The sequence below is a fragment of the Lonchura striata genome, chromosome 2 (assembly GCF_046129695.1).
Source record: "Lonchura striata isolate bLonStr1 chromosome 2, bLonStr1.mat, whole genome shotgun sequence".
Lineage (NCBI taxonomy): Eukaryota > Metazoa > Chordata > Aves > Passeriformes > Estrildidae > Lonchura > Lonchura striata.
In genome coordinates, this window is record NC_134604.1 from 30,059,367 (window position 1) to 30,078,629 (window position 19,263).

Consider the following 19,263-nt stretch of genomic DNA (forward strand, 5'->3'; position numbering starts at 1 on the left):
GAGACCGCATCCTTGCACTGGGCCACGCCATGCACATTTTTAACCAAAAGATCCCAAGCCTTCAGGCTATGTAACCCAGCTCTCCTACACACATGCAGATACCAAGAAGTCCCTTGATCTTTAAGCAGAGGCATCTACCGGTAAACGCAACATTCTGTGTGCACTTTCTTCCCTTCAGAAGGTTTTTCTTCTGTGCAAACCACAGGTACAGCTCTGTCAGTTACATGGGGATATATAATTCAATATGCCAAAAGAATCTCTGAGAGCAAAACAGAGTTCCTTTGGCAGTACATCTCGCTCCCAAGCCGTCCGCTCTGTCTCTCTCAAGAGCACGCGGGCATCTGTGGGAAAAGGAGACCTCTGAGGACATCAGAATTGCACCACCACCCCAGATGGAGGTAAATCTGAGGGACTGTGTCAAGCCTGGTGCTGTGACATTTCTTGTCTCAGTGGGAAAGCCCTTTGTGAGCACTTGCAGGGAACCGTCTACTCCTGCAGCAGCAAACTGTAAACTACAGAATCCAGTTTCTACTTTGGGAATTAATTCCTGTATCTAGCCCATGTTTGTTAGCAGTCTCAAATGTCCTTATGACCTAGAGAAATCTCTTACGTGTCTATGTGGCAAAGATCACTGCAATATTTCCCTTGAGATTCTTCAAGCTCACGTGGGTCACTGTCTCTATAGCATATCAGCACATGTATTGCCTCCATCTCCTGCCTTGCCCCCATCCTCCACACACCCACGCTGCCGAGGACATTATTATTCTGTTAGCTGGGTAATTATTGATACGCCTTTTATCGATGTGTGTCTGAACTGGCAGCATTAATTCTTGGTCTGTCTTCCCCCACAATGCTGTTGAAATAAAGAACAAACATGCATTTAATAACATCCACTCTCCACTGCAAAGTGTGCTTAAGCTGTCAGATGAACTACAGGTGTTTGTTTCTATGCATGGTAGTGTTTTTATGATCTGTGACTCGGAGTCTGTGTTACAAAAAAACCCTGGTATTACTGAGCTGTTACAAGTATCATTCTCATATGAGATTATATTTATGTTTATATATATATTTATAAATGTCATACAGTTGTGTGGGCATAGATAAAAACAGAAAATAGCATCTATACTATTTCGATGGGATGATAACTGAAAATTCACTTTGCAAATTGCAGTCCTTCAGTACATACCTTAATGGTACAGATATTTGACTTCTTATATGATAGCAATTTTTGGTTAGTGTGATACACGTTCATTCTTGATGGTAATAGCTCAGTGGACTTTAGGGACCTATTTACAGTTAACCAAGGAGTTTTTCTTGCTCTGGTGTTATGAAGGCGTCTGCTAAGGGGGGTTGCACATCTATGATTCTGGTCTCTGTGGGAGTCAGATATGAATGTAGTAATACTGTCTGATGCCTGCTTTGTGTGAAACTTTTATGCTGTTTTGCTTTAGAAAGGGCTTATTTTCCTGTCAGTCCTAGAAGCTGGATTTAGTGAAGGTGGGATCTTTGAGTTTTAGCTGGACTACTCCACCTAAGGAGTTTTGTTCAGAACAATTCTTACTTGGCAGCCTAGATCTTTTGGCTCCAGCCTTCCTGGAGTTATTGAGAGGATTCTTCAGACATATTTTCTTCGAGCTGGAAATCAATGATTTGAAGTACTAGGTCTGAGCTCTGGGATGTGGTTGGAAACTAATATCCTAGCATGAACAGAGCTTTCTGTTCTCTCTTCCAAGTGTATCTGGTTAGGTTTTTGCAGAATTAGTTCAGTATGCAACCTCTGTGTTGCCTTTCCAAGACCAGGTAGGTCCTAGAGAAGGGAGTGCTATGCTTGTATGGGTTTTAACTTGAAATTTACATGGAGCAGATTTTGAACTTAGAATTCAAGAGGTTTTAATTAGCGATAGAAAGCTCATAATCAGTCACATTTAGTTTATTCACCAGACAAGGGCCAGTGCAGGATTGTGCCTGGAGCTTGCTCAGGGCCTTTTTCCATTCCAATTTTAAGCAAGCCACATGATTTCTTCATTTCCCGCAGGGATGTTTTACTATGATCTAGTTAGATGTCATAGTTTGCACATGTTGAGTGATGTGCAACTTTACATTTTCTTTCCTAAATATGAGTTTTCTGGTTATTTCTCCCTGGGGAAAAGTAATTGAGAGGGTCATAACAGAACAGCTCCATATGCGATAATTTGAAATAGAGTCATAGAGCAACTTTAAATTTTACAGAAGACACCAGAATGGCAATGATCACATTATGATTTCCTAAGATACGGAAAAAGCTGAAAAGTGATCTTAAAAGGCTAACCTGATATCCAGTCATCTTTTCCACAGTCACAGCTCAATGTCTTACATGTGCATTGTGCAACATGGCACGATAGCAATTACACAGTGAGAACTGGAGGTGGCTTCTTCCTCTGGTAATGGCTGCAGGTCGTGTCTGTGTATTGGTGAAACCCCATCATAGTTCCTAGAGAGCTGCCTAGCAACTCTCATCATAGCTGGGTCTCAGATTCAGGGAATGTACAGGAGAATTTTCACTGAGGTTGCTGGACAGTTAAGGCCGTAAAATTCATCTAGGAACTTGTAGATATTTGAGTGTCAACCAGCTAAATGCCAAAGGTTAGCTTGGTTGTTGTTGGTAACTGAGTTAGCCAAGTTTAGGGTTTCAGGTCTGTCTAGGTGTCTGAATGCATTGCAAGTGTACCTTTGACTACAGCGTAGACATCTTCTAACACTGGCCGTTCTGATTAGTGTGGCAAGATTTCTCTTAATTCCTTGAATGGATTTAAATTAGTAGAAGGCTCAAGCCTGTTAAGCTCAAGATTGCTGTCTCTTTTTCTCCAGTGATTTCTCTGATTTCTCTTGCATCTTCGCACAGAAGCCTGCAGCAAACATGTTTTGTGAATATGATGTAAAATGGTGGGAAAACATTCCAAGACATTACAAACTAATAGTACTTTTGGAGTGTGGGAGAAGAGAAACTAGAGTTGCTCACAGGAAAAACTTTTTTGACTGTGAGGAGTGTCAAACACTGTAATGGGTTTCCCAGAGAGGCTGTTCAGTATCCATTCTTTGAGGTTTCCAGGACCAGGCTGGATAAAGCCATGAGTAATCTCGTGTAACCTCATAGCTGACTCTCCTTTGAACTGGATTTTTCACCTCAGGAAGCACCTTCCAACCCAGTTATCCTGAGATCCTATGCTTAGGGTCAAAACCCTGCCTCTCTGAGTCAAGTTGGACTCACTGCTTTAGTCTTGCTCTGCCATCAGACCCCAGGTCTTCCACCTGCCATTAGTGTACTCCTACACATTGCCCCTATCACCACTTTCCTTTAGCTGCTGAGAGTGCCATGTGCCACAGAATTCCTCACCATGAGAACCCCAGCTGAGCTGCAGCCCTCTCTGTGTGTTTTTGGTCTGGCAGTTTTGCAAGAAACAGCCCAAGTGACAGCTAGGCTCGTGCACCGAGCATCAGTCCCTGGTTGTGCAGGCTGCCAAAAGGCAGTGGTCTTCATTGTTAATGAATTGTTCACTCTCTGGGTCAGATGTGATCTGCCAAAGCTGGGTGCTGGCTTGCTGGGTTCCCCTTCACAAGGAGTGGTCAGTGTGCTGTCAGAGGCAGGAGTACGTACTGCGTATTTTGCTTTTCCTCTGGATGATCTATGCTTAGTGTAAATGAGTGGCTCATAGCACCCACAGCAGGAGAGATGGAGCCAAAGACCACCCACTCCTAATCCAGCCACTTTAGATTCAGCAGAGTGGGAGCAGGGTAGGAGGCTAACAGGAGAGGGGTAAAGCAGCTGGAGCAAGCAGTGAACATCCCGTGCATTTTTCTCCTTACTTATCCCCCCCCACCCCCCCACAGATCTGTAGGTGTGTGAGGTGAGATCTGGAATGGCAAGTGTGGTCTACACACTTGGAGCATGAAAAAGTGAGACATCTACTCTGCATGCATACCTCACACATACCAAGTATGTATCAAGGTGTTCAGTCCTGCCTCCTTCACCTTCAGCATCTGAATGAGTCAGTGAAAAGGAATTAAGAGAGGGAGAAGCCTCAGGAAGGAGATAGATGGTAAAGCAGAAGGAAACGGTGTTATGAAAGCAGGGATATTTTCATTTAGTTGCCTGCACACAGGTGGAAGGGGAAGGAGCACAGAGCTCCTTGTAGAAACTGTAGATGAAGTAAGAGTGGGAATACATGAAAGGGGGCATCTGGGTAACTAGTTCCTCCTTTACTTAGGATAGAGACAAACAGAACAAGGGACAAAGGGACACTTTCCAGATCAGACTGCTTTGTGGTTGGTCTCACTTCACTACTTGTATTTCTTCCCAGTCTGGCTTTTCCTCTTTTGAGCAGCTCTCAATCTGATCACTTTTAGAAACTCAAGTAGAGGGCTTGGGGATGAGAACTTGTTTCTGGCAGTAAGATTCTGCACAGAGACTGTCTCCCAGACCTAGCAGCCAGTTGTCCTGAAGGGTGTACGAACAGGTGATCTCTGAGACCTCCCTCTCTCATCAGGGCTTCTGGAATACAGGTGGGTGGTTTCAAAGTTGTGGTGGGGAGAGGCTGGCAAACAGCACGATTGCATAAGTCTGGCTTTGTAAGGAAACAGTCCTAAAAAAAACGTGTGCAAGGTAAGTGTGTGTCAGAAACAGGCATTAGTAACAGAAAACAGTCTTTGGCATGTTGCTGATTGAGGTAAGACTTTTGTGTGTGTACAATGCAACAGATGTGATTTAAAGAACAGAAGTGAGGAAGAGCATACTTTTTTTGTGAACTGCTATGGAGTAATACTGCAAGAATTATGAGAGAAATTACAAAGGAGCTGATGGAAAAATGGAAGTAATGAATTCATTGGCATGATAAAGCTGGGAGTCTTAATTCTATACTGATGTGTATTGAAGCATAAGAAGTGAACTAACCAATAAATGTTTTAGGCCTGCTTTCTTGGGGAAAGTAGAAAAAATAGTTTTCAGCTCATTTAATAAGGTTGTGCTCTCCAACAGCAAACAACCATGATTTTAGACTGATACTTAAAACAACCAATTCAAGATAATTCACACTTGTGAGTTTTAAGTGCCTGATAAAAAGTCAAAGCTTTGTTTTATAAGGTCTTGAAATAATGAAGAAGGTCTCAAGTGAAAATCTGGGGTGTTAGCACAATTCTAAAGGTTTTGTGAGATGACCTATGTATTTAATTTTATCAATTCATTAAAACTTCCAATAAAATATTAGAAGGCCAATATATCAGTGCGAATGGGCTTATACAAAACAGAGCCTGTCAAGCTAACTTAATTTCATGACTTTATGAGACTCCCTGCAGCCAAGTACTTCTCTGATAGAAGTACTTTACCTACAATAGTGGTAATGGAGGTAAAATATGAGATTGGTAAAAGATACAACCTATAATAAGCTAGCAATCAGCTTAGAAACACATGGTTCTTAGTTAATGTATGAGTATAGTACATTCTAAGTGCATCTAAATTCAATAGATAACAAAATAGTAACATGGAAAGAATTATTGGTGAAAAATCTGTGGCTCTAATTTTGCCAAGTACTGTGTGATTTTAACCTAATGCTTAAAACCCTGAGGGAGATCTAAAATACTGATAAACTAGATAGTATCTGAAATTGCTAGAAGTACTGCTAAAAATGAAAATAATAAATGGAAGGGATAAATCACTGACAGAGAACAGTTTGATTCATTTTAAGTACTGACAGACAGTGTGTGTTTCAATCTAACCAAATACGAGTTAATCTAAATATCTTAACGGCAGAGTGTGAATAGTATTTACAGGACCAGAACTCTGTGTTGGAAAGCAGTCACACTAAATAAGCTTACAGATATTGGAACTGGTAATCAGTAGATCAGCAGCTATTACTGAGATGCTGCAGCCGAGGAAGCTGATGTGGTTCTTTGATCTTGAATATTGAAGAAGAGGAGAGAAAAGCATATTTTCTCTGCATTTGGCACTTGTGAAAAAAATTATTTTTCATCTAGTTTGTCTAATTCTATTATTATCACTTTGAGAAATACTGCAAAACTGAAGTATGACAAGAAAATAAACATACAGCCGTGAATAAAAACTTACAGAAGTGACTGGATGACAGTCCTTAAGTGTTTGACTGAAGAAAAAAAAACCACCTCAAAGTCATCTGACTCTTCAAACTAGTAGAAATCTGTTAAGATGTGATAGAAGAATGACAGTTACATTCAGATTGGAAATGAGGCAAAAATCAAACAGTAAAAATACTGAACTATTGGCGTAATTTACTGAGAGTTGTACTGAGCCCTCTGTCACATGAGCACAATAAAATCAAGATTTTAAAAAATGCTCTCGTTCAAGCACAGCAATGGAAAGTATAATTAACAAAGGGAATACATTTAGCCTCTCTTATTTTAAGGAGGTCAGATTAAATGATCAGGATGTTTCTCTGTGAGTTTAAGCTACACATTCTCAAGCCTAGGAGTATACCAGACTTTTTATATTTTTCAGAATATTTTTATATCTTGAAACGAATGGGGTTGTATTCGCACATGCTGATCAGACATGGCTCATGGGGAAAGTTTCACTTCAAAAATTATAAAGTGCACTGGAGAAAACAGTTTGGTGACCCAAATGGTGAGCATATGGATTGGCATTCCACATGGGAAAAAGAATTTTAGGGTTTATGCTACAGACCATTTATGTTCACTGGCCAGGATGGTGACAGAAAGCTGTGACAGCCAGAGGAGGATCAAAGAGGCTGGGAAGGCGGGAAGCTCACCAAGCTGCAGATTAAATGTTTACTTCAGGAGCTATTCAAAGAGCCTGTAAAAGGCAAATAACTTGCCTTTTGCAATGATTAGGAGGACTTAGTGCATGGTGTTACTACTAAAGAGGCTTCAGGTGACTCGGAGAGATTAAGACCATAGCAGAACATCACCACCCTCCACCCCCAGCCTCAAAAACCCAACAATTTTGTATCTGTTCATTGTGGAAGAAGTAGTGGAATTTTATCCCGTGGAACCTTTCCTTGTTTGAGATGCATCACATCAGCTTCATATCAAAGCCTCAGAGAGGTTGTAGAGCAGGTAGACAAAAAAGTGGTGAGATGATATTCATGCGAGACTTCTGGAGAAGATTGAGGCTGAAGGAGCTGAACTGCAGATTGTTATCTGTAATGTTATCTGTTATGTTTTCCAGTTGCTTTGGTACAAGAAGATTGGAAGGTAGATGATGTGATGCCAATTTTTAAAATGATTTTGAGATCTGGAGAACTACAAGCTAATAAACAAGATGTGCCTAGGAGGCAAGCTAATAAACATTACTCTGAAGAACAGAATTAGTGCATGCATGGAGAGATAAGATGTACTGAGAAAGAGTTAACCCCACTGTTCTTAGTAGATATCACAATTTATAAGTCTTAGAAGGGGTCAACAAGCAATATTGACACAGGAGGTCCAGTGGCAATAGTCCACTTGGATTTGCAAAGCACATCTGTAAAGGTCACTCACCCCAGGCTGTTAAAAGACAGAAATCTGCTGTTGAGTCAGAGAAGTTCCTTAAGTAGCTGGGTAAAGATAGGAAACAAGGATTAGCAGGAAATGTCCATTTTTCACAGGGATATTTTTTTTCAGATTTGTGCATACCCATACATGATATGAATATTTTTTCAGATATGTGCATATCTGTAAATGACATGAAAAAGGGGAAGGGCTCCATAATGAGGTAACAAACTATGATAATAAAGTAGTCATTTTGGGGAGCAGAGAGAAAACTGCATGGAGTGATTTGAGAAAGGATTTCACAATATGAAATTACTAGGTCATTTGACTTCACAGTATCAAATTACATAAATTATGGGTGAAATTTGATGTGGATTAATGTAAAATGATGCACACAGGCAAAGCATTTCTAGAGTTACATTTGCAATGATGGAGGTTCTGAGTTTACTATTACCACACAGGAATGAGATCTTGCAGCTATAATGCGTGTCTTAATGCTTAGTTCCACTAAAAATGCCAATCAAATCTTAGCAATTAGGAAAAGAATAAGAGAATAAAATGATAAATAGCATTGTACTATGCATCTATCCATATGGTTCCCTTATTTTTATATGTTATAATGTGCTGATCCTAATGGTCTATTCCCATTTCAGAAAGGCCATAATCAAACGGGAAAAGATTCAGAAAAAGGAAAGACAATCAGAGGTATTGTGTGCCTAATATGAAAGGAGCCATTTAAATAGGGATTTCTCAAGTATGGAAATGAGATGGTTAAGGATATGACAGATATCTAAAAAATCATGAACTTTCTCTGGGATAGGAACAGCATGGAGAAAATGATGAGGGAAGACTATTTCATTATCAATTTTAAAACAGAGTCTAAACATGAAACAAAACTAGCAAGTGGCAAGTTAAAAGTAAATAAAAGTCAGCACTTCCTCATGTAACAGAATTTAATTGTGGAAGTACTTGACATAGGATGCTATGGGTACTAAAAGACTTTTTTTTTATTTTAGAAGTGAACAGATGAATCCTTTAAAGATGACTAAATGCAGAGATGATGTCTGTCTTGGGAGCTACTTGGGGTGCAAATTGTGACAGCTTAGGACAGATATTCTGGGAAAATATCGCTGCTGTTTCCCCTGTTTGAATTGTTCCCTGTCCTTACACATCCACTCCTGTTTTAAGGAGAAGCTGATACCCATCCCAAACAAATGCTAAATACCTCCTTTCCCATCACTTCCCAAAAGAAGAAGAGAATGAAGAAAATAAACTGGTGAGGGAAAAAACCCAATCACTGTGGAATGGGAGCTGAGAAGAGGAAAACAATAAGAAAAGAGAACAGACTAACAGACTAAAACCTGGAAAACAAAGGGGAACAGTGAGCAGAGCACCCTTGTATTTCCATGATATCCAGGAACTGTTAGAAGCTGCCTAGTGATGCCCTGCCCAGAGCACAGGAATAGAAATAGCAGTGTTACTTTCTGTGATCTTGGAATTTCCTCCTCCTGGAGCTGGACATACCCAGCTTGGTGAGAAACAGGGTAGTTGATAAAGAGGACCCAGAATTTAGTAGGTCTCAGGGTCAGGGTAGAAACTGTACAATAAAGATGTGAGAAGTGCAGCCAGAATTCAAAATAATAAATTCTGGAGCAGACAGAAGATTGGCATGTGTGGTATGCCAGTCTCCCTCTGACTGCAGAAAAAGTCTGACTTGGGGAATCCTCTGAAGAGACTTCTGCCTTCTTCTTGATGGAGGATTTTTCCAGGTGATATTCCCAGTGGGCCATTGAATTAACTCGAAGTAGAAACTGGCCACCGGGATTCTTCATTCTCTTCTGACAATGAGTGGTCCTACAACCATGTATCATGGGTCTAAGGGGTTGTTAACTCTGTGTTTGGGTTTGGGGTGGAGGTTGAACAAATGATGTGTTTACCTGGCAGAAAGTGATGACTGTTCCTTTGATGTGAGGTAGCCCTTGGAGATCAGAGGTGCTTGTGGACAGTAACTACCCCCTGTGTAGGTGTGGATGCCCTCAGGGACAGTGGGGAAAATCTTGGGGTGGGGTTAGGGGTTGGTGTGATGGTGAGATGTGGCCTCACCTGGGCAGGTGCAGGGCTGGGCATCCTTTGCCTTGTGGGTGGTGTGGATGGAGGCTGTCTTGGGCATAGCCATCACAATTTTTGATTCTCTGAGCAGTAAGGAGCGGGATCAGAACTGCCACCTTGGAGTTAAGGAGGTCAGACTTTGATTGTTTAGGAGAGTGTTTGACAGAGTCCCTTAAGAGGCAGTCCTGAAGGGCAGAGGAGTCCAGGAAGGCTGGACACTCTTCAGGAGGATATCATAAAGTTGCAGAAGTAGGCCATCCCCATGTGCTGAGATGAGCTGGTGGGGAAAAAGACCAGCCTGGCTGAACAGAGAGCTTAGTCTGAAACTCAGGAAATAAAGAGAGTATTTCACCTTTGGAAGAAAGGGCAGGTCATTCAGGAAGACTACAAGGATGTTGTGAGGTTATGCAGAGAGAAAATTAGATTTAGACCAACCTGAATTTAGTCTGACCACTGCCATAAAAGACAATAAAAATGTTTCTATAAGTGCAAAAGCAGCCAAAGGAGGGCTAAGGAGAATTGTCATCCTTTATTGGATGTGGAGGAAAATATAGTGAAAAAAAATGGGGAAAAGGCCCAGGTATACCCTTGTTTTTTTGGGGAGAGTGGTGACAGGGTATCAGCAGCCTCAGTGCTTCCTGTCTGGCTCTGACCACTGCTGCTGTCCCAAAACCAAATGCTTTGTGAGGACTGTGACCAAGTGTGTGATGGCTGAGTGGAGAAGGGTGTAGCCACCTGTGTGTAAACTCTGGGGCTGCCAGGGTGATACCCCACAGCTGAGGAGGGCAGGTAAGGAGGGTGGAGCCTGAAACTCAGGGGCTGCCACTGCCCCCATGTGCTGATGTTTGGATCAAGGTCTTGTTTTGTCCATTCCAGGAAGAGGGACCAGGAGCATCCCTGAGGTGAGAAAGGTGCATTGTGATCTTCTGGTTGACTCTTGAGGAGCACTGTGTCATAACCCCGGCTTGGTTTGGGGGTTCTGTGTGGTGGTAAAGTCTCTCCTCTAACTTCTGCTTCTAAAGAAAACTTAGTAGCCTCTTGTTGTTTGGTCTCAAGGCAGTTTATTGCAAGCAATCTAAAAGATTGTCTTCTTTGGTTACTGTGGTTTGGTCAGCAGCTCAGGCAGAGGCACACACACCCCTGACATCCTCTCTGTCCTCTGACTTCTTTTTCTCTCCCCCTGCCCCTGGTTACTGCTATCTTTTATATGATATATTACGTGATAAATGTTTACAGTTTTTCCTTAATACCTACTACCTATATTAAATGGTGTTTTTCTATTCTAAACCAATCCATAAGTGCCAACATCATCAAGAACATGGAGGTAAGGAAGAAGAAAGAGGAGAAACAGGACCGGCCTACATTCCTCCATCTTAAAACCTCTGACCCCCATGTACAAAGTAAAAACTCCCCTGTACAGATGTTAAAACCTCCTTGTACAATACTAAAAAATTCTTCCCTCTACTTTGTAACTACTTCTACGATCATATCTAAACTTTTGTGACTTCTTGTTCCACCTTCAAAGTTGGTAACTCATTCCATTGCTCAAACTCAAAATCACAGCTGCTTCCAGCTGCCTGCCAGGGTCTCAAATGCCTCTGACCAGGGCCTGGAACCTCCAAAAATGTCTGAGGGACATTTTGAGTTTCAGTACACTGGCGGTGGTTCTTCTTCCCCACTGCTAAGGATGAAACTACAGCACAAAGATGGCACATCTAATAGTATTCCTGTGTTCCAGGACAGTGACGTGCTGGCTACAGGGGGATTAAAATTTAAACACGTACTGAGAGCAACGTATGCAATTGCCTGCTGCGGATTACTTGTGAAAAGCTGGCCACAGGCCAGCCAGAAGGGGCTGCTACCTTGGTTCATATCCACGTTTTCATACTTAAATGTGCTGAGTGAGGCCCCTGGGGACGCATTCTCTGCACTTCAGAGAAGCAGAGAAGAATGAGGCTAAACCTGTCGGTGCTGTTCAGGCTGGCTGATCCTTGTCCTGCAAATGAGACGGTGCTCCGAGGTTTGGGTTTTTCTGAGTTTGTGTTGATTGGATGTGTTTCATTTTGCAGGACCTCCTTAGCCCACATGACACGATGGCTTCTCAGAGCAGAGCTGCTGGTGTCTAGCATTAGGCTCTCTGCTCATCTTTTACTTAAAGATATGCAGCAGCCTTTAGCATTGGTTTGACAGTGCTTCCAGTCAAGAAGAAAAATGTAGGTGTTAGGGCTTTGTTCATTAATTCTATCTTCTAAATAGCTCTGAAAAGGGACCTACCTTCAGGGAGAGGTAGAATGGTCTGGAAAAAGATTCAAATTATCCAAATTTAAAGCAAAAATCCTGAGAACTGCCCATCTGAGTCTTACAGATATGTCAGAGCTGTAGGACTTTCCATTTTTTATCTGAAATTTGAAAGACATCTATTTTGTGGAGACCAAAACATTTCTCTGCTTTGATGAGGACCAAACTGTTTGCTCTGTCTCCTCCACAAAACCAGAATTTTTTTCTGTTTCTCTTCCAGAAAACCAGGATTTTTTTTTTGTTTCTCTTCCACAATTGACCCTGTTGGTAGGTGCCAGCAGCAGATAACTAATTTTTATGCTTTCCTATGCAGTACAATCTAGAATTCCTACAGTTAGGTGAATAACTTGGGTTGATGGATTTCTCAGCTTTACCTGAGAGAATTTGAGTGAGTCCTTCAGAGGTTCACCTGAGGGACAGCTTTGGTGACAGAGGTTTATTCCTTTCCTTGATGACCTTTTGGATAGCTTTGATTGGCTCAGTGTAAAGCAGGCAGGGAGGGAGAAGGTTTCTATGGTTATTCTAGCCACCCGTCTGTCAGTCCTTCCCAGTAGCTTCAACTGCTTTAATTTCAACCACATTTGACAAGATACAATGATGTTGTGTTTGACAAAGATGCACCCTCCCACGAGTATCATGAAAATTGGTATCAGGGAAAGAACAATTTAAAGACTGATCATAATTACTGCAATTACATTTGTTGTTTTCTTAGTCGTTCGGGGCGGTGGAAAAAGGGCATGGAAAAGAATAATTGAACCATTTACTCTAAATATCTGTCTTTACCAACATTAATGTTGGCTACCAATATCAAATGACAAGGTTTCTACTCTGCTGGAAAGTAACATTTGAGAAGCAGAAGAAAGCGTGCTAACAGAGGATAATAGCAGTGCTGGAAAGTCATTGCTTAATTAAAATGTTATTGTGTTAATTGGCATGACACATCAGAAAGCAAATAACACAAGTACTTATTTGGTATACTGTGTAGATCTTCACCAGCATGGTGTTCAGAAGGGAAAAACAAAATTTAAGACTCTCAAACTCTGTTCATCTATTTGGTGTGGCACAACATAGAGAAGACAAATTTGAGGTGATGTTTAACATCCAGCACAGAAGTTACAACTCAACAGATTATTAAAGGCTATATATGCAGATTAAAGTCATAGATGCAGAAGCCTGATTCAAGGATGGACCTTGGTAAAGGAGCAAAATGCAGGCACAGGTACCAAATATAGAATCAATTAATGCATAGTGGAAAAAGCAATTGAGAAAATGTCAAGAGGAAACCCAAGGAGAATGGGCTTGTTTAGATTAAGTTTGGAGTAATTCATAACAAGGTGAATTTCCTACGGTCATAGAATGCAAAGAAACTGAAAATATGACCAACTAAGACACACAGAATCTTCATGGTAAATTAAGGTATGTGGCAAAACAAGCTACAGAAATAGTAAAAAAGTAGTAGTAATAGATCAGCAAGGTGAGGTGCAGTCATCCAAATGATTTTTGTATTTTTACAGTGCATTCATCAAAATGTTCACTTTGCTTGGGAGTGCTTACTACACATATTTCCTAGTTCCTGAAAGTCCAAAATTATGATGCTCAAAAAACCCAAAATAAAGCAAGAAGTAGGAAAAAGGATATTTTCTTTCCCCCACGTTTTCCTCTTTAAATATTTTTCATCTTTATTATTTAGAAAGGCTTGACTTAAGGTAAAAATTAAGATTTATTTTTAACAGTACTGCAAGAGAAAGAAGGATGATATTTTTCCCCAAAGGCTTAAATGACTTGAGTTGGAATGTTACATCAATTGAAATGGAGACATCTTTTTGCTACAAGTGTTTTTGCAGACTTTGTTTTATCTAATTTGTGTTAAAAAAATACAAAGCAGCCATGATCTGAAATAATGTGGCTTAATGTATTTTGACAGCTTTCTTTTTCCCTTCTCTGCTTCATGTAATCAGCTTCCTACTTTTTCTTTAGCCATCTACCGAGTCTTCCAAAACAATGATGAAATCTGTGATGTTAAAAAACCTCAAACCAAATAACAGATTTTTAAATAAAATGAAGACAACTTTTAAAAGTTCAATGAAAATTAATCCCCTCTATATCCTTTCTATACAGAAACAATGACAAGGTCAGAAACCCAGTTATCTTTCAACTTTCATCACCTCATTTCAGAACATCTAAATGAGAAATTTGATAGCATGTTTGTAAAAATTCCACTTTAAAATTAGCTTTATGACCCACTCATTTTAAAATTCTTATCAGCTCTATATGGAGAAGAGCAAATACTATTCTGTGTGAGGTGATTAATCACAGATTACAAATGGAATAGTCATGATGAGTAGCAGAAGCTGGAATGGGAGATGGATAAGAGAAATTATACTGGAGAAGAAACATACCATTACAAAAGAAAAAAATCTCTGTACTAATTGCAGGGAGAAAGAGGTTGACAAGAGACTGGATAAAAAGAATACTAATTTACAAAGTACTGCTTTCAGTTTCTGTTTTCCCACTTCACTGTCCATACTTTTCTTCTGATTTTCCATGTTTCTTACCTTCCATTTGTCAGAGCAAAACTTGTTTTTTCATGTCTTGATCTAACATGGGTTAATATTGCTCTCGCCTCTTCTAGCAGGAAAGAAAAATCCCCACTGACCTTTATCCAACTTTCAATAAGAGAAAGTAATGTTGCCCCAGGCCTAATATCAGTTAGACATTTTCTTTTCAACCAGTGTGTGATGCTGTAACTTTTCAGCAGATATTACTGCATTTAAAACCATTTAACAGGTGTTGAAGAGTTATTTTCTCTCAATAGATTTCTCTTAGTACCTGTGGAACTGTTTAGACCAAGAATTTATTTTCAAAAATTATTCAGTCTCAATAGAGCATGCAGAATCACAAATTACTCATTCTTTTCCTCTGAACTAGGTTGATGAGCTGTTTCAACTGGAAAGAAACAGTAGTAAATAAATTCTGTAGCTCTTTAGTTCTGCTGTTACAGAACAGGTGTGGACTTTGAGATAAATAATTGTTTTATGTTCTTCAACCATTTGTTGCTACCATCTGCCAGAATAGTATTAATACTGGACAAGACAAAGTTCCTGGGAGATCTTACAGCACCTTCTAAGACCTAAAAGGGCCTGAAAGCTGGAGAAGGACATTTTCCAAGGGCATGGAGGGATAGTGCCAGGGTAAGTGGCTTCAGAATGGAAGAGGGTTGGTTTAAATTTGATAATAAGAGGAAATTCTTTACTGTGATGATGGTGAGGCACAGGTTGCCCAGAGAAGCTGTGGATGCCCCATCCCTGGGAGTGTTCAAGGCTAGGTTGGATGTGTCTCTGAGCAACCTGATCTAGTGAAAGGTGTCCTTGTCTGTGTCAGGTGGGTGAAACTACATGATTTTCAAGGTACCTTCAAACACAAGCCCTTGTGTGGTTCTATGAATATTTTCCACATTCTAACACTTAAAGAAAACCATCAGTGGGCTTACAGCATTGAGAGCAAAGGCTGAGTGTTATTTTGCTGAACTTTGGGGCTGTCAAGTGACATGTGCTGAGCAAGAGGCTCCTCTTCTTTTGGCTGGGGCGGAGGTGTCTTTGCAATGCATGCCCAGAATGGTGCTGCAGCCTGCTTGCAGTGTGTGCCAGGCTGGCTCCACACTTACAGAAGGGCCACAGCACTATGCTCAGGAAGAGCTGACAGTACAGGAAAAAGACCTCGGGTAAACGGAGATAAAGCAGGGGTGACACAGTTACCTGCACCAAAGGGTTCTGTGCAGCTTCTGCTCGGGAGAGGTGACATCTCTCCTGCCTCCCCAGCTTCCCTGTCGGGCTCAGTCCGCTCCAGCTCTCCCCTTGTTGTGTGCAGGGTTGCAGGTGGAGGGAAGGAGCACAGACAGGAAAAGGCAGCTGGATCCCAGTATGCAGGGGCAGGCTCCTGCTCTGCTCTTTGCACCAGTTTCACCCTCCCACTGACCTCTGCTGGACCCTCAGTCCACCCTGATCACAGTCAACCCCTCCACTCCTTCCTCTCTAGATGTGCACTTCCTGGCAGTGCTCCCTCCTTCTTCCCTTTACCCCTTCCCTGTTCAGGGGGACTGAGGACAAATGTCTCCATTCCAAGCCAGACCTTACAGCTGACAGTGCCTGGGTCTGTCAGCTGGGTTTTCACAGCTCTGCCTGGAACTTCCCTTTCCCAGAGAGACTTCTAGCCCTAGGAGGTTTACTTGGACCCCAGATATATAAGGTTTCTACCCATGGTGGCAACAGGCAACTCACAAGTGGCCCATTAAGCCTTGTTTTCTTGCTTGAGTATAGAAATCTCCAGATCTCCATCTCTTGATTTGCTGGGCTCAAGGTTGCCGGTCCAGCCTGTGGCAGTGCAGTCAGCAGGAGCTCAATGAGGCCCAATACATGGATGTGCTTGTCAAGAAAACCAGTCAAGAGACTCACAGCCCTGAAGGTTGTTTTCTGTCGTGCTCTCATAGCCATGTCCTGCCTTCTCCTGAGGTCTGGCTGTGTCTGATCTTTGTGCTCACCTTGTGGCATGCTCTGCAGGAATTCTTTTTCTTTTGAGTTCCCTGATTTCCAAGGAACTGCAACTCAGAGAACAGCAGCTTTACTCAGCCTAATTAGGAGCATATGGAGGATGCTGTTAAGGCACTTAGTTCTGATGAACAGAAACATACTTTGGATGTGAAGGAAAAGATATCCCTTAGTTTTCTCAGAAGTGGACCTTCCTGCGCAGCAAAAGGTGGAGGGAGATGTGAAGGTGTGGTGGACACCACAATATGCAAACAGTGTTGTCTTTCCGATGTTTTTCATATTGCCATGTTTAGCCTTGTTAGGGGACAAAATCAGGGTTTTTTTAAATTTTGAATTGTAGCTGATGAAGGCCTCGGGTATCCCCACCCTCATGTGCCTCCATGGCTCCTGCAGGCCTGTGTGGGGTGGGGTGCAGCATCTCTCACCTGTCAGAAGATTTGTTCTGGGGAAGTGCAGGGATGAGCTCTCTATAAATGTGCCAGAACTGCTAGAATGAGCAAAGGTGTTTGCATATGTCTGTGGAGGAGAATTTGCTATAAAAGGAAAAAAAAAAAAAGTTAAAAGATCATGTGAGTAGAACCATTCAGACTAGACCTTGCTGAATTGATCCCAGGCATAGATGATCATTTTGACAGCTACATTTCTTCACAGATTCTAGGAGGCTCAGGTATTAGGACAGTAAAATGATTCCTCCATGACATGAGAGCAAATAACTTTGACTGGAGTTTGAGGATGACACACAGGCTGAAGAGAGAGTAAATTGCTGACTGCACAGAGCAGTCCTGGCTACCTGGCTGACTACTTACATGTCCTTCTTAGCATTTAGTTTCACTTTAATAATATTTAATTTTTTAATCTTAATAGCAGTTCATAATTTGCATTTTGTGTTGTTGATATTTAAAATTTGAAGTGTAATGGCAGGTATTAAAAAGGTCTTTTTTCTTGCTGAGGGTGGCAAAGCAAAGGTTTCAGCAGCTCTAAGCTGATGTCCAACCAATTCAAGCCATAACAGTGAAATGCCTTTTTAAGGGATGATGTTTTTATCTTGAAAGGGGATATTAAAGGAATTGGTTCTTTTCCAGTCACACATCATGACTGGATGAATCTGTACTTTAGCCAAGCATACATCATGCTTGAGAAAAACACAAGTGACTAGTCTTCACATGGAGAAAGCTGTGAGAAATGCAATAGTTGATGAGGTACAGGTGGTCTTGAGTACAAACGGAGTATCTAGTTTAAGTCTGTTGTGGTCTTAAACTCAATGATTCTCCTGCTTGTTTAGCTAAGTTGGATTAAGACTGATAGAACAAATTGTAGTGGCATTCAGAAGCCTGACCAGATGTGTTCCCACAGGAAATGAGGTGATTGCAGTAGACTGGAAGGGACTGAAAGATGTGGACCAAATCAATATGGACAGCACGAGTTCACTGCATGGCAGCAGTTTCCATCGACCTTCCACTGAGGTGAGTGCCTGGCCCAGAGCTACTTAGCCAAGGGGGTGAAAAGTTTGAATTCTGAGTTCAGAAATGGGTGTTGTGCATCACTGAGGCATCATCTGTGAGAGGGCCAGAATCCAGTGAGCTCCTGAGGATCATACCTGGGTAGTTTGGCTTGCTCTGAACAGAATTGAGTCACTCCCTTCACAAGATCCATAGTGAGTAAGAATTTGCAAATGAAAGTGCTTTTCAACCAGTCATGATGGGAGTGGAACACAACATGAGAAAAACAGTGATAGTTCTGACAAGCTTGTAGGTCTGCATTCCTTGAATAAGGGATTCACATTGGAATGTCCAGCACTGTGTCTGTCCCAGCTTCTGCAGCACAGCCATAAAATCTTTTGAATAAACACATTTGTCTGCATTTTGAATTTTAGAGATGCATTCACTAGTAACTCACAGACAATTGACTTACCATGCTATATTTTAAGGGCTGGTTCATTGAATTACTGCAGCTTCTGCATTCTTAGATACCTGAATTTTCAGCTTTTTAAGGTTCAGAGTATGCAATGATGATTAATAAGAAGATAAAATATATTTTACTTGCATAATATTTGAAGAATCACAAATAATGTTCACAAATAAGCTTAACAAATAATATGCAGTTTGAAAAACGTTCATAGGTGTATATAGATATATAGATATTTTTATTTTGTTTGTTTACCTTGCTGGCTTAGAAAGTAATATCAAGACACTTAGAGTTTCGTGGCAGAAATTGTTGGGCCAAATCTTGTATGGAGAATTCAGTCAAATCAGAGTAGATCTAAAAGTCAACGAGCATAAACCACACCTCAGTGAACATTTTGATTTATATGAATGGATACCACAGGTGTAACATGAGTAATCTAAATTTTCCTGAGTGTCTCCATCCCCAAAGCCAAGATGTTAAGATGAATCTTCCCAGCTGAAGGAAACACACTTTGAATTGGTACTGTGATGGCTGATGTGGGAAATGTTTCTGTCTCACAAGGGGCGAGTGAGTCAGAATGGACAAACCAAAACACTGCAGGAGAAAATAATTTCAGCCAGAATTGAGTTACTTGCTGTAGGACACTCAAAATGCAAAGGTGGTGTAGCTCCTCCTTGTGTTAACCTCAAAGTGGTGCAACCCACACTTCAGAGGAGAGCCTTGTGAAAAAGTGCTTTTCTCTTTCCTACTCTGTCACCCTGTTCACTATTTCGCCTTCAAACACCATGACACTCACAGGCACCATAATCACCAGCAGGCAATGAAACCAACTTGAAAGACATAAGTTTTTTATAACATACCAGATAAAGTAGTGCCTGTTGATTGTTGCAAACTACTGGAGTTGTTTGTTACC

The 19,263-nt window shown here is 41.2% G+C and overlaps 1 protein-coding gene across 3 annotated transcripts in view; it reads left to right on the forward strand.

The window, feature by feature from the left end:
* Positions 1 to 19,263, forward strand: part of FAM131B (family with sequence similarity 131 member B) — a 32,767-nt gene that overhangs the window by 662 nt on the left and 12,842 nt on the right. For all 3 annotated transcript variants that reach the window (XR_013339458.1, XM_021549057.2, XM_077781266.1), the window contains exon 2: positions 17,799 to 17,908. Coding sequence is in view for 2 of the 3 variants with exons in the window: in XM_021549057.2 (XP_021404732.2) it covers positions 17,799 to 17,908 (110 nt within the window). In the remaining variant the exon portion in view is untranslated. The remainder of the gene's footprint in view (positions 1 to 17,798; positions 17,909 to 19,263) is intronic.